At 39.6% G+C, this 27,311-nt stretch overlaps 1 protein-coding gene across 3 annotated transcripts; it reads right to left on the reverse strand.

Annotated features, from left to right (window-relative positions):
* CSTF2 (cleavage stimulation factor subunit 2) lies at positions 1-27,217 on the reverse strand. Of its 3 annotated transcripts, XM_040264960.1 has the most exons (15): positions 27,049-27,217; positions 25,839-25,917; positions 25,116-25,285; positions 24,293-24,429; positions 23,408-23,527; positions 23,177-23,314; positions 20,909-21,032; positions 15,239-15,301; positions 12,440-12,499; positions 11,663-11,804; positions 10,700-10,875; positions 10,137-10,414; positions 3,240-3,350; positions 2,392-2,516; positions 13-228 (listed from the first exon to the last, which is right to left on the reverse strand). In XM_040264960.1, exons 1-14 carry the CDS (start codon positions 27,104-27,106, stop codon positions 2,394-2,396), a joined length of 1,779 nt encoding a protein of 592 aa, XP_040120894.1. In that variant the 5' UTR covers positions 27,107-27,217; the 3' UTR covers positions 13-228; positions 2,392-2,393. The 3 variants fall into 3 exon arrangements, with proteins under 3 accessions (XP_040120895.1, XP_040120894.1, XP_040120896.1); XM_040264961.1 differs by lacking the exon at positions 12,440-12,499 and having other exon boundaries at positions 1-228; positions 27,049-27,200; XM_040264962.1 differs by lacking the exons at positions 10,700-10,875; positions 11,663-11,804; positions 12,440-12,499 and having other exon boundaries at positions 18-228; positions 27,049-27,196.
* Between the last annotated feature and the right edge of the window lie 94 nt (positions 27,218-27,311).

A 27,311-nucleotide genomic window follows, 5' to 3' on the forward strand; every position in this document is an offset into this window, starting at 1 on the left:
TTTGCAGTATACTAAAATTGTGTTCAAAGTTTATTTCAAGTCACAGAAAATATACAAACTAAGACAACAGAATGATCTGATTTTGTTCTGAGAGAAGGTGATAGGAGTCCTCCACCTGGCACCAATTTGAGTCATTCAAGGGTTAGGATGCAGAAGTCATCTTTTTGCAACATTTCAACAAAGTTATGGAATTAATTTCCATATCTGTTGCCAGGTATTTTTGAAAACCTGTAAGGAAAAGTTGGGAGAAAGCCATTACAAGTGGAGACAAAGTTCTCTTCCCCAAACATCAGCAAGAAAAGAATTTAAAGGTAGGGGAAGGAGGCTATGCATAAGAACAAATCACCAGGAACAGATTCCTAAGGTGTCTGCCTCCTGCTTCCCCAAAATAATCATCTCTTACAGTGGAGTTTCTCAACCTCAGCACTACTGACATCTGCGGCCAGGTAACTCTTTGTTATCAGGGGGTGTCCTGAGCATTACAGGAGGTTTAGCAGTATCTCTGGTCCCTACCCACTGAAAGCCAGTAGCACACCATATCTGCTAAAGCTGTGATAACCAACTCCAGACATTTCCCAGTATCATATAGGGGGCACAACCACCTCTGGCTGAGAACCACTCACCTAATGGTAATAGTACATAAGCCTGTCAGTGATAGCAGAGCTGGATCACAACCAGTAAGGTATAGGATGGAGGGAGAGCCAACCTCTTGGCTCCAGTATGCACCAATACCAGCAAATACACATTAAAACCTTTCCAGTGGAAAATTGCAAAGAACTACATGCTCTACACGTACATATTAGTGGAGGTTTTAAAAGAGTTAAAAGGTGAATGAGGTCTGTAGTCTAGTTAAGAGTAATGTACCAATGTATATTTCTTCCTTTTGCACTATAAACCAAAAAGGTATTGTGTACAATAGATTCCCAAAATTTGATCATTGTGGGAAGCTAAAGGAAAGGTGCATGAGGCTCTCTGTACTATTTTCCCAACTTCCTGTGAATTTCTAATTATTTCAAAATAAAAGATAAAACAAACAAAAAACCCTGCTCTGTGGTTTATGTGCAAGGCTTTGAAATGAAGTACCTTATAAGCAAGAATACACAAGGAGAGAAATTTCAGAAACACTTTTTACCTCTACTATCCCAATACATAATTTTCTCACATTCTAGGGGATACCTTTTCCGGCATAAATAGATTAGAAAAAGTAAGAGAGGACTAGTTGTTTAAAATCTATTCCTCTAACTATAATAGGCAGTCTACACTTTCACTAAAGAAAATAGAATGCCTTGGGTATCTGGACTAAAAATCTAGTTGCACTGTAAGTCTGGTGCCATCCATCTATGACAGCTTCCCATTAAAGTTCAGTCAATTTAATGTCTAGATACAGATATAATGCATATTTACAGTATAAAAGTTTTAACTATATTATAAATATGGATTAAAATACAATATATTTAGTAAAGACTGCTAGTTAGTGTAAATGAGACCACTGTTAAATGATATATGGACAGAAATTATTACAAAGAGGGAATAAAAAGCAGAAATTCAAAATGTGAAATTCCAATTGATATTGGGACAATGTAAATTTTAAACTGTTTTTAAAAAGCAAAATTGTTTATGAAATACAAGATGTTGGGGAAAAATTTTTTTAAAAACCCTGTACATGTAATCAGGTTAGGTCACATGATTATATTCCTTTCTAGCTGACTGAAGAGCAAGGAAACTAAGGGCAGTAGTGTACAGCAACCTCCAAAATGTATAGGGACTGATGGTGATGGTGGACATTCACTACCTTAAATTATGTGCTGTAACAGTTTAACCTCAAAATATTCAATGTAAAATAAATACTTGAAACTAAAATGTTTACATATTTTATTGAAATGGTTTGTATTTTCATTTTGATGGGAGAGTTGAGAATAAAATAACAACTGATTCTGGAAGAATACATACCAAACTATAGTTAGCAGTTATGTCTTTGGAATGAGACTGAGAAACCAGAGCTTTTACCCTGAATTATCTACATTTCTGTACTCGATTAATTTGGTTAATCATATTTTGATTTGACTTGGTTAATTTTGATTTGATTTTGGTTAATTTTTATTTGATTTTGATTGATTTGGTTAATCATAATTTGATCACATGTCACTGTTGCCAATTTTAGGGAAAAAAAGGTTAAATGAGATTACAATCAATTCAACAACTGAACAAATGCCTATCACCTTCCCCTACCATGACAGGGACTGAGTTACTGAAGAGTGAAGGGTCTAGTCAAGAGGGGTACAGGCTTCAGGTAGTCTTGAGATCAAGAGACTCTTGTTGGTTAAGCTTGAAAAGTACATACCCCAAATGCACAAGAAGCTTGTCTGACTCAGGCACAGTAAGTCTGCTCACCTTTAAGGAGCTCCAGTAGATTTCTGTATTTGTTCCTTTAAGATCAGGATACTCTGCCTCTGCTCGGGAGGCAGCATGGCGATCTGGTCTGCAGTTAGTTGAAGAACCTGCATAATCAAAGCAGCCTGCACAGAGGAAAAAAAACATAATGAGTTTTAACGATGGTGGCTAAAAAACTACCACCGGCTTCTGTCCAAGACGGAAGGGTAGTTCACATACAGAAAACCAAAAAAATTTTTTTAAAAATCAAACCAAACCAAAGAAAAAAACAAAACCAGCTGGTGAGAAGAGGCAAAATGAAAAGCACAGGTACAATGCCTAAGATTAGAAGATTCAAAGCAGACACGTTCATGAACTCCAAATTCTTACAGATTAAGATGATATTGGTAACCCCTGGGAAATCTACAGTTTTTAATCCTTTGAAAGAATTGAATCCTTTGAAAGGAGCTTTGAAAGTTGCTCCTTTTCACAAGTTTTGAGCTCTCCACAATGGTCAAATATAGAAACAGAAAGATATGCTTGTGGGGAATCTGCTATCATCTTTAGGGATAAGGTATAAAAGGGAGGAAGAAAGGGATTTGGATTTCCAGGTCAATCAGGCCTGCACACAAAGTATCTATTGGCAGATGAGTCTGAAAAGTTAAGACAAGCTACCACTGACGTATAGCCATTTAAGAATTTTAGGACCGGGCCCACAGATTTTCAGGTAACAAGATGATAAAGAATTCTAAGAGTATAAGCATCATTTCCAAAGGGACTCTGAAGACCCAGGACCTCCACATGGTGACTATGAAAAGAAGACTCCAAAAGATTTGTACAAATGGAGGCAGCTGGACAACATTACTTACCTTCTCATGGTCCTGTGGAGTGACTTGGTTCTGGCCAGGACTAAAGCCACCAGGCTGGCCTCCACCCTGAATGCTTGCTCCCTGCATGCCTGCTCCCTGCATGACTGGGACCTATGTGCACAGAGACAAGGAGAGATTTTCAGTACTTCTCATTTAGGTTACCAGAATCCAGTAATATTAGCAACGTGAAAAAACAGGATCAGATTGTGGAGACGAGTAAAAAAGGCAAATAAATGACTCTCAAGATCAGTTCCTACTGTTAGCAACCGCAGAAGGCAGGGTTTAGCCAGAGATCAACTAGTAAGTTGATACATTTGCTTATGACAGCACCAGCATCATCAACAAATACCACAAAGCATAACTGCTTCTGCTGCTGCTAAGTCGCTTCAGTCGTATCTGACTCTGTGTGACCCCATAGACAGCAGCCCACCAGGCTGCTCTGTCCCTGGGATTCTCCAGGCAAGAATACTGGAGTGGGTTGCCATTTCCTTCTCCAATGCATGCATGCATGCTAAGTCACTTCAGTCGTGTCCAACTCTGTGCGATCCCACAGATGGCAGCCCACCAGGCTCCTTGGTCCACAGGATTCTCTAGGCAAGAATACTGGAGTGGGTTGCCATTTACTTCTCCACAAAGCACAACTGGATACTATTAAATCAAGCAAAATTCAGCCACATAAGCACAGGGAAAACTGACAGCATCTGAGAAACCATCGCTCAGTAGAAACAGAAACGAAAGCTGACATATTGTAGAATAACATATGCTGGCCCACTGGGGAGTTACATTCACAGGGATACTGCCTACCTCTAATTCAATCAAACACGGTTGTCCCAAAGGGCCCTATCCCATAAGTAAGGCAGAAACGATGATAATGGCAGAGGCAGAAAGGAGACGGGAAGGTCTCTGGGGAAACGACTATTATTAGCCCAACATTTGTTTTTTTATAACTTCCCTCAGAGAATACACAGCAGATGCTTTCTGCTAAATACAGACCAAGAAACATGACTGACCTGAGTTAACCAAGTGCAGTTATATCATTCTTACTGGTATTTAAGATCTTCAATGGGTTCAATCTTTTGGAAAACAAACAGAACCCAAGGAAAAGGCCTCAGAGCACCCAGAATACTTGTTAAAAGGTCCCTATGCTGGAATTATGTTCACACTCAAAGCATTCACCGAGAGCTTAGGTGGTGGTTGTTGATCAGCTGCTAAGTCGTCTCTTTGTAACTCTGTGAACCCACATGACCTGCAGCATGCCAGGCTTCACTGTCCTTCACTATCTCCTGGAGTTTGCTCAAAGTCATGTCTATTGAGTCAGTGATTCTACCTAACCATCTCATCCTCTGCTGCCCCTTCTCCTCTTGTCCTCAATTTTTCCTGTCATCAGGGTTTTTTTCCAATGAATTGGCTGTTTGCAATCAGGTGGCCAAAGAATTGGAACTTCAGCTTCAGCATAAGTCCTTCCAATGAATATTCAGGGTTGATTTCCTTGAGGACTAACTGGTTTGATCTCTGCTGTCCAAAGGACGCTCAACAGTCTTCTTGAGCACAACTCGAAAGCATCAATTTTTCAGTGCCCAGCCTTTTTTATGGCCCAACTCTCACGTCCATACATGACTACTAGAAAAAACCATAGATTTGACTATACGGACCTTTGCTGGCAAAGTGATGTCTCTGCTTTTTAATATGCTGTCTAGGTCTGTCATAGCTTTTCTTCCAAGAAGCAAGCGTCTTTTAATTTCATGGCTGCAGTCACCATCTGCAGTGATTTTGGAGACAAGAAAATAAAGTCTGACACTGTTTCCACTGTTTCCCCATCTATTTGCCATGAAGTGATGGCAGTGGATGCCATGATCTTAGTTTTCTTAATGTTGAGTTTTAAGCCAGCTTTTTCACTCTCCTCTTTCAACCTCATCAAGAGGCTCTTTAGTTCCTTTTCACTTTCTGCCATTAGAGTGGTATCAGCCGCATATCTGAGGTTACTGATATTTCTCCTGATAATCTTGATTCCAGCTTGTGCTTCATCAAGCCTGGCATTTCACATAATGTAACCTGTATAAATGGTTGTCTGAGGAGGCCTTACAAATAGCTGTGAAAAGAAGAGAAGTGAAAAGCAAAGGAGAAAAGGAAAGATATAAGCATCTGAATGGAGAAGGCAATGGATGTGAGTTCCAAAGAATAGCAAGGAGAGATAAGAAAGCCTTCCTCAGTGATCAATGCAAAGAAATAGAGGAAAAGAACAGAATGGGAAAGACCAGAGATCTCGTCAAGAAAATTAGAGATACCAAGGGAACATTTCATGCAAAGATGGGCTCGATAAAGGACAGAAATGGTATGGACCTAACAGAAGCAGAAGATATTAAGAAGAGGTGGCAAGAACACACAGAAGAACTGTACAAAAAAGACCTTCACGACCTGGATAGTCATGATGGTGTGATCACTAATCTAGAGCCAGACATCCTGGAATGGGAAGTCAAGTGGGCCTTAGAAAGCATCACTTCAAACAAAGCTAGTGGAGGTGATGGCATTCCAGTGGAGCTATTTCAAATCCTGGAAGATGATGCTGTGAAAGTGCTGCACTCAATATGTCAGCAAATTTGGAAAACTCAGCAGTGTCCACAGGACTGGAAAAGGTCAGTTTTCATTCCAATCCCAAAGAAGGGCAATGACAAAGAATGCTCAAACTATTGCACAATTGCAGTCATCTCACACGCTAGTAAAGCAATGCTCAAAATTCTCCAAGCCAGGCTTCAGCAATACATGAACCGTGAACTTCTGGATGTTCAAGCTGGTTTTAGAAAAGGCAGAGGAACCAGAGATCAAATTGCCAACATCTGCTGGATCATCAAAAAAGCAAGAGAGTTCCAGAAAAACATCTATTTCTGCTTTATTGACTATGCCAAAGCCTTTGCCTGTGTGGATCACAATAAACTGTGGAAAATTCTGAAAGAGATGGGAATATTAGACCACCTGACCTGCCTCTTGAGAAATCTGTATGCAGGTCAGGAAGCAAGTTAGAACTGGACATGGAAGAACAGACTGGTTCCAAATAGGAAAAGGAGTACATCAAGGTTGTATATTGTCACCCTGCTTATTTAACTTCTATGCAGTGTACATCATGAGAAACGCTGGGCTGGAAGAAGCACAAGCTGGAATCAAGATTGCTGGGAGAAATATCAATAAACTCAGATATGCAGATGACACCACCCTTATGGCAGAAAGTGAAGAAAAACTAAAGAGCCTCTTGATGAAGGTGAAAGAGGAAAGTGAAAAAGCTGGCTAAAAGCTCAACATTCAGAAAAAGAAGATCATGGCATCTGGTCCCATCACTTCATGGGAGATAGATGGGGAAACAGCGGAAACAGTGTCAGACTTTATTGTTTTGTCTCCAAAATCACTGCAGATAGTGACTGCAGCCATGAAATTAAAAGATGCTTACTCCTTGGAAGGAAAGTTATGACCCACCTAGATAGCATATTGAAAAGCAGAGATATTACTTTGCCAACAAAGGTCCGTCTAGTCAAGGCTATGGTTTTTCCAGTGGTCATGTATGGATGGGCAAGTTGGACTGTGAAGAAAGCTGAGTGCCAAAGAATTGATGCTTTTGAACTGTGGTGTTTGAGAAGACTCTTGAGAGTCCCTTGGCCTGCAAGGAGATCTAACCAGTCCATCCTAAAGGAGATCAGTCCTGGGTGTTCACTGGAAGGACTGATGCTAAAGCTGAATCTCCAGTACTTTGGCCACCTCATGTGAAGAGTTTGACTCATTGGAAAAGACTCTGATGCTGGGAGGGATTGGGGACAGGAGGAGAAGGGGATGACAGAGGATGAAACAGCTGGATGGCATCATTGACTCAATGGACATGAGTTAGAGTGAGCTCCGGGAGTTGGTGATGGACAAGGAGGCCTGGCGTGCTGCGATTCATGGGGTCGCAAAGAGTCGGACACAACTGAGTGACTGAACTGAATCCTGCATATAAGTAAATAAGCAGGGTGACAATAAATGGCTTTGACGTACTTCTTTCCCAATTTGGAACGAGTCTGTTGTTCCATGTCCGGTTCCAACTATTGTTTTTTGTCCTGCATACAGGTTTCTCAGGGGACAGGTAAGGTGGTCTGGTATTCCCACCTCTATGAATTTTCCAGTTTGTTGTGATCCACGAGTCAAAGGCTTTGGCATAGTCAATGTAGCAAAAGTACATGTTTTTTTTTTTAATCCCCTTGCTTTTTCTATAATCCAATGGATGTTGGCAATTTGATCTCTGCTCTTATTAAACACAAATTGTTAATATACATGTTACCTGCTTCCCCAGCAGATGAAAAGCAGCAGAGCATAAAAGAAATGTGGATAAACCATCAGGAGCAGATATCATAATAGCATTGTCAAGAACCAGGTGTCAGTCTGACAGTGAAGGACACCAAAAAGCAAAGCAGGAAATAACTATGATTTCTATTATAGCATACATAATAATGAGTGGGTATATTTAATGATGACCTTGAGTAATCAAAAAGATCAAAATCATTTTTGCATCCTGTTTAAGAAAAGAAGAAAGCATAGTATATTTTATAAATGATTTTTCATTAAAATAGTTTAAAAACTTGGTTGAATAATTCTATTATCTGGAATATTCATTTGCATGCATTAACTCAGTTCCCAAAGACACTAGAGACATGAAGCATTAAAACAGCTTGGTACAGATTGCTAACATACTATCACTTTCAGTTCTTTATCAATACTGGATCCAGGGACCAGTCTGAACCTCCATGATCTGTAATGGACCTGAAATATCTATGAGAATAACATTTTTGAGGCTTCAGTCAATACTAATTTGAGGTACTGTAATGTATAACCATTTAATAATGGCCATTTAAAGTTTCTAGAAGAACCTGTTCTAGGCAGACAAGTAATAATACAGGTAAGCATGAATCTAGGTTTACTAAGACAGTCCCAGTTTATGCTTTTACCTCACAATAATTACTGACAGCACCCTCAAATGTGTCTCTGTATAGACAATAAGTTATATAATTACCCTAGTAATAAAAAGCATTTATCAACAAGTTTCCAATTAGGTGGATGGAAGTTAATTTCAAAATTTGATTTAAAATTATGAATTAAGGATATACTATTAGGTTAAAAAACAAGGTGCAAAAAAGTGAAAGGAGGAAAAAATAAGAATACATGTATATTCATATTTATAAAAATAGTATGTATTCTGATTTGCTAGAAAGATACATTATAATAAAGTATGGTTATCTACAAGAAATGGGGGTCACAGGGAGACAGGTAGAGAGAGGAAGGGAGGTTCTTACTGTCTATCTTTTATACACGAGTGAATGTATTTTATTTGTGTATAAGAAAACACATTGAACAATTTTTAAAAGTTTGAAGAGAAAATTTTTTCTCTACCTCAAATCTAATTGGCTTTACAAAATCTACTAATGAAAACTATGACAAATTTAACATTGCAGAGTAACAAGTCCGAGTACTAGAAGATAAAGGACCAAGGAATTATTGACAAACAGTCTTCCAACCATTATTTTTGACATCCTTCTCAAAAGGCTTCTCAACAGAATTATATAAGGACATCATGCAGGTATTTGTTATTTATCTCTCTACTAGAATGTAAGCTCTACAGGGGCAGGACTTTATTTTGCTCACTCTGCTCTATCCCCACTACCTATAGCTCTGTCTGATATACAGTAAGTGCTCAACAAATATTTGTTGAACGACTGAATGAAAGCATTAAAAACCCATTTTAATTATGAGGCTTACTGACCATAGAGGGCACAATAAAAATCAAGCCCCAAAACACATTTTTTAAAAAAGTACAACTAGAAAAACAGTAACCAAGTTTTTTCCTACACATACCAGAAAACAACATATTCACATTTCATATTAAAGAGGAGGGACAAATACACATATACACAACATACAATGTGCAGGCAACAGAGACATAGCAGTATAGTAGGAAACAACATAGGTTCTGTTCCTTGCTCTACCACTTCTTAGTTTTGTGAATTTGGATAAGTCACCTGAATTCTTGGGTCTCAGTTTCCAAACCTATAAAATGAGAGAACTGGATGTCTGACATGTTCCATTCCAATACAATTCTCTCTCATACACACATACACATGCATGCATGAGAGGGAATAAGGCACAGAAACATATGGGAGAGAAACACAAATACATATAGGAAGGAGGAAGTCACACTGAAGAAATATGAAGGTGGAAGAGCTAGAGGCAAACAAAAGTATTAGCAGGAAAAAAAAACAAAACAAAATAAGCAAACAAACGCACGGAGAAGATACATACATACTACCTGAATGGTAAAAAGGATGGAGATGACAACATATAGATAATCATAGCCCATCATAACACATAGCTGGAGAAAGCCAAATAAAGAGAAAGAAGAGAAAATTCAGTTGCACAGCTTTTAAGGTGAGCATTAGTAAACTGCCATTCATACTCCACTGTTCACTTTAGGCTATGTGATGAAAGTAAATTAAAACAGATTTCTGCAAACCTAAGATTAGCTAAATGACCACGAATAGCTCTTCATATGCTTGAATGCAGTAGTTCTTAGGGCTATACATTAGAATCATTTGGGGGAGGCTTTTCAAATTATCCATGCCTAGATTCTACTGATGTACACGCTGTCTCTTAAAATCAGGGGCTCTGTTCTGAATGGAATTTGAAATTGTGGGACAAGGTTACACTTATGGACTATACTCCTGGCAGTCAGAAAACCCCCACAACCTAAGGAACAGAGAAACAAAAGGAAGGGAGATCCTAATCTTCCCCAACAAGCTCAGAAACCAGAAAGCAGTAATAATCAGCCTCAATAACCAATTCCTGAATAGATCAAGACTTCACATGAAGTGAGAGTACTACACATACCTGTCTGGACCCCTGGGGTCCAACGGCCCCCATGTTAATTGGACTGGGACCTTGGATTCCACTAGGTATAGGGCCTCTTGGGCCTGGCACTGGGCCCCTTGTATCCATGCTTCTGGCCTCCATTCCTCTGACTTCCATTGCACGAGCCTCCATAGCGCGGGCCTCCATTGCACGGGCCTCCATTGCACGGGCCTCCATTGCACGGGCTTCTAATCCTCTAGCATCTAATCCTCTAGCCTCCATGGCTCGTGCATCTATGCCTCGTGGATCTCTCCCACCTATAAAAAAAAAGTTGAAAGAAAACTATTCGGTAGCTACCCACATTTACTGCAAGAGGAACCAATAATCAAAGAAAGACAGAAATCTATTTTCTCCAGTCACATGTCCCCCAGCTACATGAGATTGCTTTTTCCTTCTCAATTTCTCAAATTTGCAGATAAACTTGAAAAATGTTTGCCAACTCTACTGCCCCAGCATTCTGTATCCCAGATTGGAGCCTAAGACAGAGCATTCATCATGAGTCCACAACTACCAGTCAGCTTTGTGACATGGTTTCCCCTCACCTCTGCCATCCAAGGGTGGACCCCTCTGATCTATCATGGGTCCTCTTGGCTCTGCCATTAGAGGTCTGGGCTCAGTTAACGGCCCTCCCCTCATCTCATGTGGGGGTGGGCCACGGCTGTCATGGCCAGGGACATGGTGCATGGGCGGACCCTGATGAGGTGGTCCCAGGTAACCTCTAGAGATGGAGAAAAAAATGTTATATTTTAAAAGAGAACAAAACAACATGAAGTGTCAACCAGATCAGTAAGTAAAAATTAGATAAAGAACTGATACAAACATCAGTCTGCAAATTCTAAGAGAATAACACAAAAAAGATCAAAGACAAACTATAGAGATGTAAACCCATGTATTTCAGAATTTCTTATTTGGTCAGGGAACTCATATTAAGAAGGAATTAATGGATATTCATTATATATAATGAATACACAATATGGTGCTTAAGAACATGGGTTACTGTATAGGTTCAAATCTGGGCTTTATCACGTATTAGTTGTGTTGATCTTCAGCACATTTGCTTAACTTCTTGATGCCTTGGTTTCTTCATCTGTAACATGGGACTGATATTAGTATCAACCTCAGGGTTAGTATCAGTAACAGGGTTGTTGTGTAGATTTAATGAAATAATCTCAATAAAGTATTCAAGTATTCAAAGCAGATTCAGAGTCATAAACTCCATTAATATCCATTATTATTATTATTGCTATTATTAGTAGCTTTTTCCCAGTCTGATATGTCTGCTAGAATTTCTAATTCCTCAGGATGAAGTAGCAATGGTTAGTTCAAAATGACATACTTCAACTATAAATTCTGCCCAGCAAGTGCTTCGTTCTGGACAGTGGTCGTGAATATTTATTTCTCTTTTGAAATAAGCAAACAGGCACAAATGGTATAAGAAGACTTTGTTCTCAAAGCAAGGGAAAACTCTAATTCCTCCAATCTTTTTCTTCTGTGTCAGGGCTTACCTAGGTTCTACCTCTCCAGTTACAGAAAGTAAAGTGCCTCCACGTGGGTCATTTGGAGCATCTCCCAATAGACCTCGAGGCGTTGGGACGTTGGCAGGCAAGGGCCCACGCTGCATAGCTGCTCTGGGGTCTTGCATTGGCACTGACAGGGAAACAAACGGGGAGTTACTGCTGTGAAGGACACATATGGCAACAAGGAATGACTCTACCACTGACAACGTAGTTCAGACACTGTAGAGTGGATGAAAGCTCACCACAGCAGAGTCCTCTTGCAGTTCAAGAACAGAAGCAGGGTATAGGCAGAATCTGTGCCAGGTCAGAGGTATGGATGGAATTATATAAAGAGCAAACTGGGGAGCAACCTGCCAAGGCCTAGCACTGCAATCTGAAGAAGAAACTTGGGCCCGTGGTTTTGCTTAGAATCAATCTTAGTTCAAGGACCAGAGCCACAAAAGTTAGGGTCTGGGCATATGTGAACACTGCCATGGCTCTGTGAGAACTGGCTGTCTCCTTACAGACTGCTATTCCATCCAAGCCTCCTGACACCAGTAGGGAGGGAGTACAGCCTCAGACAGATGCCCATATCCTCCATGTTCTCTGCCCTGTGTGAAGACATCAATCTTAGGCCTGTGGCCCCAAGAGGAAACAAACAAACAAACCCCAAATGCTACCCTTTTGGGTTCCGAACGTGAGGATGACTGCCGAGCAGTCCTTACCCTCTCAATGTCCCACCCTGAACATCACAAGCAAAAGGAAACCCGCAGATACAATGGGTACCTTGAACTCGCTCAATTGATGCAGGCCCGGTGGGTCCCACGGGCGAGTGCTGTACAGTTCCTAAGTGAGCAGCAAGTTCAAAAGGAGAAAGAGCAGACACTTAAAATAGCTTGCACACACACATGCAGAAGCATACAGACACTGGAGATTTATTCATAGTATCAGTTAAAAAGTTGAAGAGGTCATTAGCTTGCCTTGGGCTACAAAATCTTCCTAAACTATATGATCTGAAACTGTCCTGCTTTGATGAGATTGCTTCCTAAGGTAAAACTTGTAGGCCACTGATTTTATCTGGGCAGGAATAACCAGCCACTTGTAATTTTCACCTCTGCCACTAGGATTCCCCTTAAATCTTATGATACTATGAAAAAAAGGAACAAAATATAAAACAGATGCTACTGAATCTCTCTCTAGTTAGGCAAAGAAGGCAAACATATTTTCATAAGCAAAAAATGGAAGAAATCGCAGTGAATCTGGAAGGCAAGATTTATTCTGGAAAAGCCCATAACAAAAGTGGGACAGTATTACTTCTATCATACTTTAAGGCACAAAAATTTCTGCTATCAAATGGGGAAATACAGTGAATGAACTTTAGATAAAGAAAGAGAATATCACTTCTCAAGAAGTACTCAGCCACTGTAAGTTTTCGATAAACAAACACCACGACATCATTAAAGACTAATAAGATGACAAGGGCACCAATGTTAAACTAAGGCAGCAGAGGGCAAGAAGTCTCTTCTTAAACATCTCACTGTCTCTTTCCACCTTTACAAATGTTCAAAAGAAGTATGGATTGCAGGAAAAGAATGACAAACTGGGTACAAATGGAAGATTCTTGCTTCTTCTGCTGGGTACTAAAGGAAAACTAGGAGGAAAGTCTCATTTTATCTCTTCATGAATACATCCTTGATATACCTTCAAAACTCACTTCCCTTTGTTAACTTTTGACCAGAAAGGTGAAGATAACTACATCAAGAGGGAAGATGTCTTATGGAAGTATGTATTAAACAAAGTTTGATTTATTCATGGCTGGGGGAGAGGCAAAGGTATGACTGAAACTCTAATTCCTTCTTTCTAAGTATTCAAAGCAGAAATACTTTGTGACACATAGTACTGATAGTGGCCGAGCTGGGTAGGGCACAACACCACAAAAGCATGGGCTGCTCAGATGAGGTGTTTGGATGAAAGCCTGTTCCACTGTCAACAGCTTGACAAGATTATGCGTTGTCACTTATAAACCACAGACAAGGAGTACAGTGCATAGACTTTTATCTTAGTATTCTGCTTTAAAAAAAAAAAGGGTTTGGGGGAATTCCCTGGCAGTCCAGTAGTTAGGACTCAGTGCTTTTACTGAGGTGGCCTGGGTTCAATCCCTGGTTGGGGAATTAAGATCCCCCAAACCATGGGGCATAGCTAAAAAAAAAATTAAAAACTAATTCAAAAATGGATTTTACTTATAGACCACATGCTATTAAGTAATTTAAGCTTCCCTATACTTATCCAAAGCAGTTCTTTCTAATCACAAGGACACAATGAACAAGAATATGTGCTTAGTCACTCAGTTGTGTCCAACTCTTTGCAACCCCATGGACTGCAGCCCACCAGGCTACTCAGTCCATGGGATTTCCCAGGCAAGAATACTTGAGTGGGTTGTCATTTCCTCCTCCAGGGGATCTTTCTGACCCAGGAATCGAACCCAGCTCGCTCACTCTCTCGCATTGTAGGCAGACTCTTTACCATCTGAGCCACCAGGGAAGCCCATGAATTAGAACAGAATACATTAAAAAGCATTTTTGGAAGTTAATAGAAGCAGTGTGGACTGACAGAAAGAGGAGAGATTTTAGAGTCAGAGACTTTGGAATCTTAGTTCTGCAACTTATTAGCTGGAAGAGAAGAGGAGTGCACCAAGCCCAGTCTACATTATTCAGATACCAGTATTTACTTACCTTGTCCCCTTGAGAAAGTAACTTAGAACTCTGAGCTTCCGGCTCTTCATCTGAAAACTGAAGTGCTGCCAGCCCCGTCACCACCCCCAACTCCCAAGGTTGTTTATGAAAACCAAAGTGCGTGGCCTAGAGGATGCACTCAGTTTTATTGTTAGTTCCCTCTGTTTTTTTTTTTTTTCCCTCGCTTCCCAATGTTGGTTTCAAACAAATCACTGCATTCTTTTTCTTCAAACTTCAGTAATAGAAATAACATGGTGATGTTGGAGTGGCTGTTGCTGTGGTGGAATCCAGTGTTACTACCACAGTATAACACACTTACCGAGCAGGCATCACAGACCTTTGATTCCCAGCCCCCACCCCCCCCAGTTTTCTCTGGGGTTTAATTTTAGTCTTCCACATATCTAGCCATATGTTACATGCTCGTTACTAAAATTCCTTACTCAGATCTCCATAGAGGCAGAGAGAACATGTGAGTAGAAGCATTAAACTACCAGGAAAATGTGATACAAGTTAAATAGAAATAAAGGGTTCATTTGCTTCATCATTAATTCTTGTAGAGTTGGGCTCTAAATCACTTGACAGTGCTGTCCAACATAATTTTCTGCAATGATGGGAATGTTCTATATCTGCAATATCCAGTATGGTATCCTAGCCATATGCAGCTCCTGAGCACTTAGAATGCAGCTAGTGTGCATGAGGAACTGAGTTTTAGATTTTACCTAATTTCCATTTAATTCAATTTAATTAATTTCATATTTGAATAGCCACGTGTGGTTTCTGGCTGCCATATCAGTGCAGATATAGAACATTTCCATGTCTATTACACATTAATTGGATATTAGTATTAATTTACCTTGTCCCCGCTCCATGGACACTGGTCCACTTCCTGGCATTCCAACCTGGGCCTGCATTCCTCCTAGAAGATAAACGGCAGGAAAGTAAACATAAAGACAGTAGGGGAAAATTTTGGACAGCGGCTGAGTTAACAAATTTCTTCTTTCTGCCCCACAAGCAGAAACCTACAAAGGAGGATCATTAACTACCACTAAATAATGGATTTATACAGAAGATGGGAAGTTTGTTAGTATACTTAAGCTTCAGTGACAGAAAAATGAGTTATGTGAGATTAAGTAAGATTAAGCAAGTTAAGATTAAGATTCTTAATCTCACTCATTACCAAAACCTTGGCAGGGGGTTCTATAATACAGCATAATGGCACATACTTCCTCCCACAAGAGGTAGTACTGTTCCCAGGGTACTTTGTATTATAAATCTGTGAATATACTGTTTCAGTGGTGACAAAGATTTGTGGGGGCACAGCGGGCATTTTATGAGAAGCCAACAGGTATACTATTAATAGATGTCCTGCAAAGTGTGAGACAGTTCTATCAAACTGAGCATTACTCTATCTTGCAAAACTTTCACGTCTTGCTGAATATTCACATAAATGAAAATCTTTTTACAACCGTCTGAACTTAAAACTTGTCTGTTTTATTTGTAAGCAAAGAGCTTCTTTGCCCTGTTTTTACACCAACACATACACACACTGAATTTTCCAAAAATGCAATTACTGAGTATTATGGGTACTGTCTCTTGTAAATAACTTGACCAAGAGTTTTCATTTTCACCATTTAGAAAATCACATCATCAATGTCAATGGTCCTTGTGGTATCTGAATTGCAAAACATACCTGGATCTGTCTTTTATAGTATAGGTGCAAGCATCTGTTATTTTTTGTTTTCTAGTATACTTTTGTTTAAATACTTACATATTTATAATATTTTTTATTATAAGTTAATTTCCTTTTACTTCCCCCTTATATTATAGTTAGGGTAACTATACCGAATTTTCTTGGAAACCATGTTAAGTATGTTATGTCATCTGTACTTTTCATTTTAGGATAGTAAAGCATCACTGTAAGATATCTGTTACAAAAAGGAGTCACTGTGTCTAACAGTGTTGAGAATGACAGGTCTGCTCTAACCAGCAGGGGTATGATTGCTATACAAAGACTAAACATATACCATAAGTACTTGTCTGGTCCTTCCCACACAGCAGTAATTTTCTTTTCCTCAAAACAGTAATATTTGCTGTGAAAGGGGAGAAAAGACAGGCTGAACTATTTGCAGTTCTGTAGCAGTTATCTAAAATACCCAAGTACATGTCACATTCTCTTATCCCATTTAACATGTCAGGCACCAAAGAGCCATGAATTGAGAACCTGAATCTGTGTTAGCTCTAACAATGTTACTAAGTAATTGTCATTTTAGACAACTGATTTGATAAAATTAACATAGCCTCCAGGCTTGCTCATCTGTACAGGGAATGAGTATCTTCTCAGAACGTGGTCCCCAGATGAGCAGCATCAGCATCACCAAGAATGTGTCAGAACTGCAAAGCTCAGAGCCCTACCTCAGACCTGCTGAATTAGAAAGTCTGGGTGTGGAGACCAGTAATCTGTGTTTTAATAAGCCCTTCAGGTGAAGCTAATGCACATTAACATCTGAGGTCTAAATGATTTCAAAGTTCTCTTTTAGCTATAACATGCCATGATTTATTCAGACCACTCACCAAAACAATACAAAGATTTAGGATCTGAGGTAAGCAGTAGCAGAAGGCACCATGGGCCTAATTTCTCATTACACTATCACGTAACGGCACCTTTGTTTATATGGGTTAGCTTCCCAGAAGTGGAACTGGTAGGTTAAATAAAGTATACATGAATTTTTAATGTGAGACTATTAAAAAGATGAAAAACTTCACATTTCCACTAGCAATGTATAGTATCACTCCCTCCACCAAGTGTCATCTCTGAAAACTTTTGCTTGTCTGCTAGGCTCAAGTATAGTGAAATCTTTTTATTTAATTTGCAATCCCCTGAAAAGAAACAAATGTTTTTGTTGCCATCTGGATTTGCTCTTCTATGAAGTGCCTACTCATTTTCTTTGCTTATTTTTTACTAGTTTGTTTCTCCTTCTCAGCAACTGCCAAAGAGCTTCGTACAGGGTATCCCAAAACTTGTAGTGAAGTTTTAATAACTTTAGAACTATAAATGCTACAAACTCATTAAAAAAAACTTGAAAATTCAATTAAATTCCTTTTACACTTATTTTAAGTTTCTAATACTCTGCTGCTGCTGCTAAGTCCCTTCAGTTGTGTCTGATTCTGTGCAACCCCATAGACGGCAGCCCACCAGGCTCCCCCGTCCCTGGGATTCTCCAGGCAAGAACACTGGAGTGGGTTGCCATTTCCTGGCTCCTCCGTCCATGGGAGTTTCCAGGCAACAGTACTGGAGTGGGTTGCCACTGCCTTCTCTGTCTAATACTCTAGAACTAGCAAAGTTCCTTTATTCTTTAATAAAGTGCTAAGGATATTCACTTTCCTTTAAATACTGCTTTCACTATTTCCCCACACACTTTTTAATGGCGTGTATTACTTTTTGTTGTATTTTTGATAATTTATAAATTTCTTTTTATTTCCTCTTTAATTCAAGGATTACCAAGACTATGCTCCTTAACTTTAAAAGGTTTTTTAAATTATTTATTCCTATCTTTATTGGTTTATAAGCAAAGAATGCAGCATGTAAAATCTCTACATATTAAAACTTGTTTTTATTTTTTTCCCATTCCAGTGTTCTTGCCTAGAGAATCCCAGGGACAGGGGGGCCTGGTAGGCTGGTGTCTGTGGGGTCGCACAGAGTAGGACACGACTGGAGCGACTTAGCAGCAGCAGCAGTCACTTTTTAATGACGTGAGTATATTTTCTAGTCAAAATAGTAAGGTTCTCTCTATATATTAAATCAAGCTTACTGGTTCCATTATTTTATATCTCAACATTCTTACTTATGTTTTGTCTACAGATGACAATATTTATACACTGTATGTTAACAGTTCATGACAATGTTAAGTACAGAAATGGAGAGCAGACATTTTTATAGAAGCTTGACACTGCTGTGACATACAAATGCATGATGTGCACTAGGTTCCCTGAACAGGGCATAAACCAGCTTAGGTGTTTCTCAACTCAGTAATGAGTTGCATGTCACAAGTTGCCCACTTGCCATGTGTACTAGGACCACGTTACATACAACCTGTGATATTTTAAGATGAGCTAGGAACCTATAACACAAGAAAATTTATAAAACACGGAAAAAATAGGCAAAACACTCTCTGACAGAAAACACAGCAGGATCCTCTATGACCCACCTCCCAGAGTAATGGAAATAAAAGCAAAAATAAAACAAATGGGACCTAATTAAACTTAAAAGCTTTTGCACAATGGAGGAAACTATAAGCAAGGTGAAAAGACAGCCTTCAGAATGAGAGAAAATAATAGCAAGTGAAGCAACTGACAAAGAATTTAATCTCAAAATTATACAAGCAGCTCCTGAAGCTCAATTCCAGAAAAATAAATGACCCAATCAAAAAATGGGCCAAAGAACTAAACAGATATTTCTCCAAAGAAGACAGACCGATGGCTAACAAACACATGGAAAGATGCTCAACATTACTCATTACCAGAGAACTGCAAATCAAAACCACAGTGAGGTACCATCTCATGCCAGTCAGAATCAGAATGGCTTCTATCCAAAATCTACAAACAATAAATGATGGAGAGGGTATGGAGAAAAGGGAACCCTCTTCCACTGTTGGTGGGAATGCAAACTAGTATAGCCACTATGGAGAACAGTATGGAGATTCCTAAAAAAACTGGAAATAGAACTGCCATACGACCCAGCAATCCCACTGCTGGACAGACACACAGAGAAAAGCAGAATTGAAAGAGACACATGTACCCCAATGTTCATCACAGCACTGTTTACAATAGCTAGGAATGGAAGCAACCTAGATGTCCATCAGCAAATGAATGGATAAGAAGGCTGTGGTACATATACACAATGGAATATTACTCAGCCATTAAAAAGAATGCATTTCAATCAGTCCTAATGAGGTGGATGAAACTGGAGCCTATTATAGAGAGAAGGAGGTCAGAAAGAAAAATACCAATACAGTATACTAATGCATATATATGGAATTTAGAAAGATGGTAACGATGACCCTATATGTGAGACAGCAAAAGAAACAGAGATGTAAAAAACAGTCTTTTGGACTCTGTGGGAGAGGGTGATGAGGGTGGGATGATTTGAGAGGGTAGCATTGAAACATGTATATTATCATATGTGAAGCGGATTGCCGGTTCAGGTTTGATGCATGAGACCGGGTGCTCAGGGCTGGTGCACTGGGATGACCCTGGGGGATGGGATGGGGAGGGAGGTGGGAGGGGGGTTCTGGATGGGGAACACATGTGTGCCTGTGGCTGATTCATGTCAGTTTATGGCAAAAAACACTACAATACTGTAAAGTAATTAGTCTCCAATTAAAATGAAAAAAAAATCCCTTCTCCCATTCCCTGTCAACTTAGATCTTTAGACTGGTTTCTTTATAAAGCAGAAAAATTTAAATCCAAATTATCACCTATTAGTTGTGTTGCAGTTAAACTAACCCAGATTAGATAAAATAACAAGCAAGTTTGTTGCATAAAAAACTTTAAATACATGTCATATGTTCACACAGGTGTTTCATATGAGGAATCACTATTCCACCCATAACATTTTTAGTTATGGTTGCTGAATGATGAAAAGCTGTAAGTGTAATATTAATTCCTACATACACAATTTTAGTGAACATATTTGTTTTTAAAAATCTTTTTTCCTCTTGTTGTTGTCTCACTATAGTTCATGAAATTACAGTGTTATGTTTGTTAAACATAATGGTAACAAGACCAGGCATTTTGTTTTTCTTTCTTGCCCCCACCCATCCCATGTACTTTTTAACCTAACCTAACAGTCTCTGGCTTTTAGTGGGAGAACTGAGTCCATTCACATTTAGCAGAATGACTACATGAGACTTTATTCCTTCCACCTTAACTCTGTGTTTATTATTATAACTTCACAATGTCATTTCCTTTTCTCTGTATTTGTTGATTTGGTCTAGTTTCCATTCATTCTATTTTCCCCCTCATTAACTAGGAATTTTGTCATTCTTTGCCTTGCTCTCATAATCAGACATGTAAATTTGTATACAATAAATCAACTATTTGTTCCACCTAGGATATATACTGCCTAGCTATACATTAGTATCAAGATCTCGTTGCCACATCATAATTTTGCTATATACTATGCCATTTGCTATAACAAAACACTGCTGCTAAGTCGCTTCAGTCATGTCCGACTGTGTGTGACCCCAGAGACAGCAGCCCACCAGGCTCCCCCATCCCTGGGATTCTCCAGGCAAGAACACTGGAGTGGGTTGCCATTTCCTTCTCCAATGCATGAAAGTGAAAAGTGAAAGTGAAGTTGCTCAGTCGTGTCCAACTCTTAGAGACTCCATGGACTGCAGCCTACCAGGCTCCTCCGTCCATGGGATTTTCCAGGCAAGAGTACTGGAGTGGGGTGCCATTGCCTTATCCGTAACAAAACACTAGCAAAACACCAAAATGGCAAAGACTCTAAATGAAAACATACCTCCAGGAGCTAAGGAACCAGGGCCAGGTCCTGTTACAGTGGCTGGTATCTGCCCTGGTGCTGCAACTCCAGCCTGCAGGGAAGCTTGCATCAGAGGCGGCGCACCATTGACATGCATTCCACTCTGACCAAGAGAAAAACCAGAGTATGTATATGCCTCTGTGGAGACTCAACATGCAAAGTCTTCAAATGGACAGCACCAAATATTCTACCAAATACGCTTTTCTTACCGCATGTCTAATGCAACATTAGATTTACAACACTTTGAATAGAAGTTGCAATACATACAATGAACCTGGTTACACAGAACATGACTGAGAGAGACCATATTCTAAAAGTAGAGATACACAAGCCTTGTCTGTGCAGTGAGGCCACTTTGTTGTTCAGTGGCTCAGTTGTGTCCAACTTTTTGTGACCCCATGGACTACAGCACACCAGGCTCCCCTGTCCTTCATTATTTCCCAGAGTGTGCTCAAACTCATGTCCATTGAGTCGGTGATACCATCCAACCCTCTCATCCTCTGTCATCCCCTTCTCCTGCCTTCAATCTTTCCCAGCATCAGGGTCTTTTCTAATGAGTCAGCTCTTCACATCAGGTGGCTAAAGTATTGGAGCTTTAGTATCAGTCCTTCCAATGGACATTCAGGAGTGATTTCCTTTAGGATTGACTGGTTTGATGTCCTTGCTGTCCAAGGGACTCTCAAGAGTCTTCTCCAACACCACAGTTCAAAAGCATTATTTCTTTGTCCCTCTGCTTTCTTTAGGGTCCAACTCTCACACCCATACATGACTACTGGAAAAACCATAGCTTTGACTAGAAGGACCTTTGTTAGGAAACTAACATCTCTGCTTTTCAAAATGCTGTCTAGGTTTGTCACAGCTTTCCTTCCAAGACGCAAGCGTCTTTTAATTTCATGGCTGCAGTCACCATCTGCAGTGATTGTGCAGCCCAAGAAAATAAAATCTGTCACTGTTTCCATTTCTTCCTCCATCTATTTGCCGTGAAGTGATGGGACCTGGATGCCATGATCTTAGTTTTTTGAACAATGAGTTTTAAGCCAGCTTTTTCACTCTCCTCTTTCACTTTCATCAAGAGGTTCTTTAGTTCCTCTTTGCTTTCTGCCTTAAGGGTGGTGTCATCTGCATATCTGAGGTTATTGATATTTCTCCCTGCAATCTTAATTCTAGCTTCTGCTTCATCCAGCCCAAGGAAACATATTATATATATACACACACATATACATATATATACACATATATGTGTATACATATATATACACATATACATATACAATTGAAATCTCCCATAGGTCTTCGCCAGTTGTATCCTGTATCTCCCTCTTAAGACAACCACGGAACAATTCTGATGGATGTTTTGAAATTTTATGTAAACAATTACATATTGAACATATTCTTTGCAACTCACTCAACATGCTTTTGGGATATACAGACACATACATTCCATATTTTGGAAATACTTCCACATTTACTTATTTTCACTTCTGTATGGCATTACATTTTTGAGTTATCTGTGTTGATAACATGTATCCTAGTTCACCTTAACTGCTACATGAAACTACATTCTGAAAGTTATTCATGGTGACACAATGCATTTTATTGAACTGTTATAGAGTATTTCATTAAATAAACACACTTTTCTCCATTCTTCCATTGTTATACATTTAGGATGTTTCCAATTTTCACTATTATAAAGTGGTGATAAACATTCTAGAACAGGACTAACTTAACTAGTCAGCCTGCAGTGCATCGTGTGTGTGGCAAATACTTTTTTCCAATTTTTTGTTTGTCTTTGGTGTTTATTTCTTTTTCTCCATACAGGATTTTTCAGTTTTCAAATATATTGATTTTCATGGCTTCAAGGTTTTGTGTCACACTTAGAAAATTAGCTTCACTTTTTTCATCGGTAAGAATGGAGATAAGAGTGCCAACATCATACAATGCTCTAAGTATTAAATGAGATAATATCTATGGAAGAACAAAGTACCAACCACAGTGCCATGCCTGCATACACACAAAATTAGCTTATAAAAAAGGACATAAAGCAAGGATCTTTGTTTTACAAACTTGGCACCAAATATGTCTTCATTCAGATGTCATGTACTATGCAACCTTGTTAACTGTTTTTATGCCTGGAAATTTAAATTATCATCTCTGGCTGTTGAACATTCTTCTTTCAATATACCTTTCTAAAATGAAATTGACATTTTCAAGGCAAATTTTTAAAAATGTTAAGGGATAAAATCTTACCAAAGTCTGGGCCTGAGGTGTCTGAGGATTCTGCTGGTTCATTGACACACTGGATCCTGAGCCAGGTCCGGCACTGTGGACTGTCTGAGGGTTGCCTGCAATCAGCGTAGGGATATTTGTCTGGCGATGCAGAATTTTCTAAAAAGTGAGAAGACAAATCTATATGCTATCTGTTTCTTTCCTACTCATGGTTTACCTTAGCATTTCCATAAAAGAACCAGAAGCACTTACCAAGGCAATTTCTGGATCCACAATTCTCATGACTACCTGTGCTTGTAGCAAAGCATAAGCCAGTTGAGGGTTCTGAAGCAGCATGTTCCGTGCTTCTTGAGGACTATTCTGGACACAGAGCTGTGAAGATAAACAGATTCATCATTAGGTTCAATACTTATTACTTAGAAATTGACAGTGATTTAGAGCTATTCTCATCTGAGAAATGTAATATACAAGAAGCTTTTAAAGCTATTACTGGGACTTTCCTGGGGGTCTCCTGGTTAAGAATCCACCTGCCAATGCAGGAAACATTGGTTCCATCCCTGGTCCAGGAAGATTCTACATGCCGTAGGGCAACTAAGCCTATGTGCCACAACTCCTGAGCCCACATGCTCTAAGGCCCATGCTCTGCAACATCAGAAGCTGGCACACTGCAACTAGAATAGCCCCGCCTGTTGAAACTAGAACAAGCCCATGCAGCAATGAAGACCCAGCACAGCCATAGATAATTAATTACTTTTTTAAAAAGAAGCAATTATCAATTTTTACATAGCACAGAAAATCTTGGGCATGGCAGGCCAGAATAGGAGAAGGTATTTCAAATACCATAATATCACCATTTAGGGAAAAAGCCACATTTTAATATCTACATATGATATCTATGGGCCACAAAAACCCAGCCAGATTGTGTAGGTGTGTCTGTGCACAAAAAATAGAAAACTCTTTGTATGAAATATATAATACACTGTGTACATGTGGAATATTGAAGGTGTAAGAAATGTTGGTCAACAGGCAAATCTACTATTTGAGCTCAGGATATCATTTCCATTAACTTATCAATGACTCCTTGAAGAGTTGATATGACAAAATATGATTTAATCATAACCTAATCCCTCCTCCCACCTTCATCTGTTTCATCAGCTCAAACATCTGCTCTGGTGGAAGGCTGGCAACTGCTTTGCTAATGGACTCAGGGGCATCCTCAGGACTGATGGTCTCTCCATAAGGTGACTCAATGACAGGGGCACCAGTTCCAAGGCCTGATTGGGAAGAAGGTACAAATGTTAAGGAGGTAAAATAAAGAGCTAAATCATTTCATGTATCTACTTTCCAAGGCTGCTGTAAAAACTTGTTGATAACTTTAAATTTTCTGGAGCCTAGAAATAAGTGATTTGCAAATATTTTATTTCTGTGAAGTAAAGTCACAGAGTGTATTTTCTGTTCTCTGATGAAAGTTGAGACCAACAGCATACAGGTGAACAGTGTTAACCTAAATTAGGGACTAGGCATATCCATTTCCTTTCACAAGTCGTTTCAGAAGCAAAAGGTTCAAATAGAAAAAATTCTAATTTCAAAATGGAATTTTTGGATCTTTTGCCTTTTGCAAAAGCCATAAGAATGCCTTGGTATCCCCACCAGTTACAGATCTGGCAACATAATTACAGGAGTGGCAAACACTAATGACAGTTAACATGACTTATGGCTTGGTAAGCCTGAAATTCATCTTCAACTGGAAATTAACTCCTTGGAAATGGAAGGGCTTAAGCCAATTTTACCTTATTTCTCAAAGATACACATACACTTCCCTAATGCAGGCACTTTAGGTAGGTCAAGTAAAAAGGTTGATAACCATTTCAACAGATACTAAAACATATCATTAAGTGAGAAATCTTCATTGTTACATCTTCACTAACTCATGTTATATACAGCTTGGATGTATACTCACTCTTCAGCTCTTCTTTGTTCTTTTCGCTGGCAGCATTGTCCACTCGAAGTGCTCTCCCGCTAAATTCACGCCCATTTAGGTTTCTCATGGCACTAAGTGCTGTCTCCTGGTCTTGGTATTCACAGAAGCCATAACCTTTTGGCTTTCCTGTCTCCCTATCATAAACCAACCTGGAGAGCAGAAGCAAGCATCAGGTGCAAATGTTACAAACACATAGGGTTCCTACTACCATTACTGTTGTTTTAGTTGCTAACCCCATGAACTGTAACCCACCAGGCTCCTCTGTCCATGGGATTTTCCAGACAAGAATACTGGAGTGAGTTGCTATTCTCTCCTCCAAGGGATCTTCCCAACCCAGGGATTGAACCCAAGTCTCCTGCATTGGCAGGAGGATTCTTTAGCACTGGGCTACCTGGGAAGCCCCTCCCACTATCACTGCCTTGTAATTTGGTCTAGGTAAGACAAATAACCCCATTGCTCTGTCCCAGTGAAACATTGTTTACAATCTTTTTAATTGAAAACAATGCATCTTAGTAAAAATGAATGTGAGTCCTATGGTATGTGAATCTCAATAAAGCTGAATCTCAATAAAGCTGTTACAGACTAACAAAGAAGAAAAATGCATGTGAAAACTCAACAGTAAAAACCTTGCCATTATTACTAAGGGCCAAGTCTGTGGTGATTCTTAAGAAACTTCCACCAAGTAGTAAAAGAGGATCTCACCTGAAACTAACAACAGGTCCAACCTCAGAAAAGATGTCCTTTAACTGCTCTTCAGTAGCCTCATAAGGAATGTTCCCCACTAAGGAAGAAAATAGATAACATAACAAAATTCTGATTTTTCTAACCTAGATCTTTAGTGACAAAATATCTGAATATATCACTGACAATATAACAACTGGTTCAAATACAATGATCCTTCAACCTCAGTTCCCTGGTAGTCCCTTAGATAAGATTTTAATTCTGGCTGCTGACTTCAATTACAAGAGAAATAAACCACTGAGACTGGACACAAAAGAAGAAGGCACTCTAAGTATCAGTTCTCAGACTAGAATGACAAATGTTAGATTTCCCTTAACTATGGTGAGAATAAATACTTAGACATTGGTATTTATCTGAAGTTGTTTAAGTTTTATCATTAACTACTAAAAATGTCAATATTATAATTTTTAAAGCTGGCGCATATGTCTTTATTTTCACATATACATGCACTCAAAGGAGAATGACCATGAGTGTACTAGAGGATGTTTAAAAATTATTCTGTTGTAAAACAACTATAACAAAAAATATTGGGAACTATTTCCTCACGTTTCTTCCAAAAGACGCTTTAAAATCACCACGGGTACTTAAAAAAAAAAAAAAAACTTATTTTGGCTGAAGATTACTCAGAATAGACTCGACCCTCTTTAAAATTTCTTCAACGTGGTTTTAATTGTTCGTTCATTCATTCATTCTTTCATTTACAATCCACCTTAAGACGCCAGGTAGCCACTACTACTAAACACGAACTAAAATGTAACCGGTAAAAAGCAGAGGATGAAAGCCCTTATGAGAGGGCGGGAAGTGAACACAGGCTCTAATACCCTCAGCACACAACCTGTATTCTAGTTAGAGGGTGAGAAGTACCACAGGACAGTTGCCATGATCCCTCGCTTCTGGCTAATAATTGAAGCTCATGAAAAGAGAAACGCATAGAAGCTAAACGGTAGTTTTTTACAACACTGTAGTTTTTGCTGAGAGACCTTGGGGGAAGGGATGCATCACTTTTATCACGAGTCTATCAGGCTGGGGGCCCCACAGGATGGGCAGGTCGAACTGTAAGCCCGACCTATGGCTCCCATGGCGATTCCTGAGGCGCAGGGAGGGGATCCCCCGCCGCTCCCAGTCTTTTTCTGTCCCTCCCCGATGCTTGGTTCCACAGAATTCCTCTCACCGAACACTGAACGTAGAGAACGGTCCACCGCAGGGTCTCTCACAGTCAAACCCGCCATCGCTCTTTTCTGGCGGCTTCCGGTGCGCCGAAGACTTCTGGACAGCGCTCGAGCCCAGCGCGGAACACACTTCCCTACGGCCCGTGAGCCGGAAGCGCCTGAGCCGACGCTGGGGCCGGACGGACGCAGGGTCCCTCCCCCGGCGTCATTCCGTCACAGTCGGCACGTATAACTGCCACTGGAGCGCCAGGGCCCCCGCCCCGCC

The sequence above is a fragment of the Oryx dammah genome, unplaced genomic scaffold, assembly GCF_014754425.2.
Source record: "Oryx dammah isolate SB20612 unplaced genomic scaffold, SCBI_Odam_1.1 HiC_scaffold_23, whole genome shotgun sequence".
NCBI classification, from domain to species: domain Eukaryota; kingdom Metazoa; phylum Chordata; class Mammalia; order Artiodactyla; family Bovidae; genus Oryx; species Oryx dammah.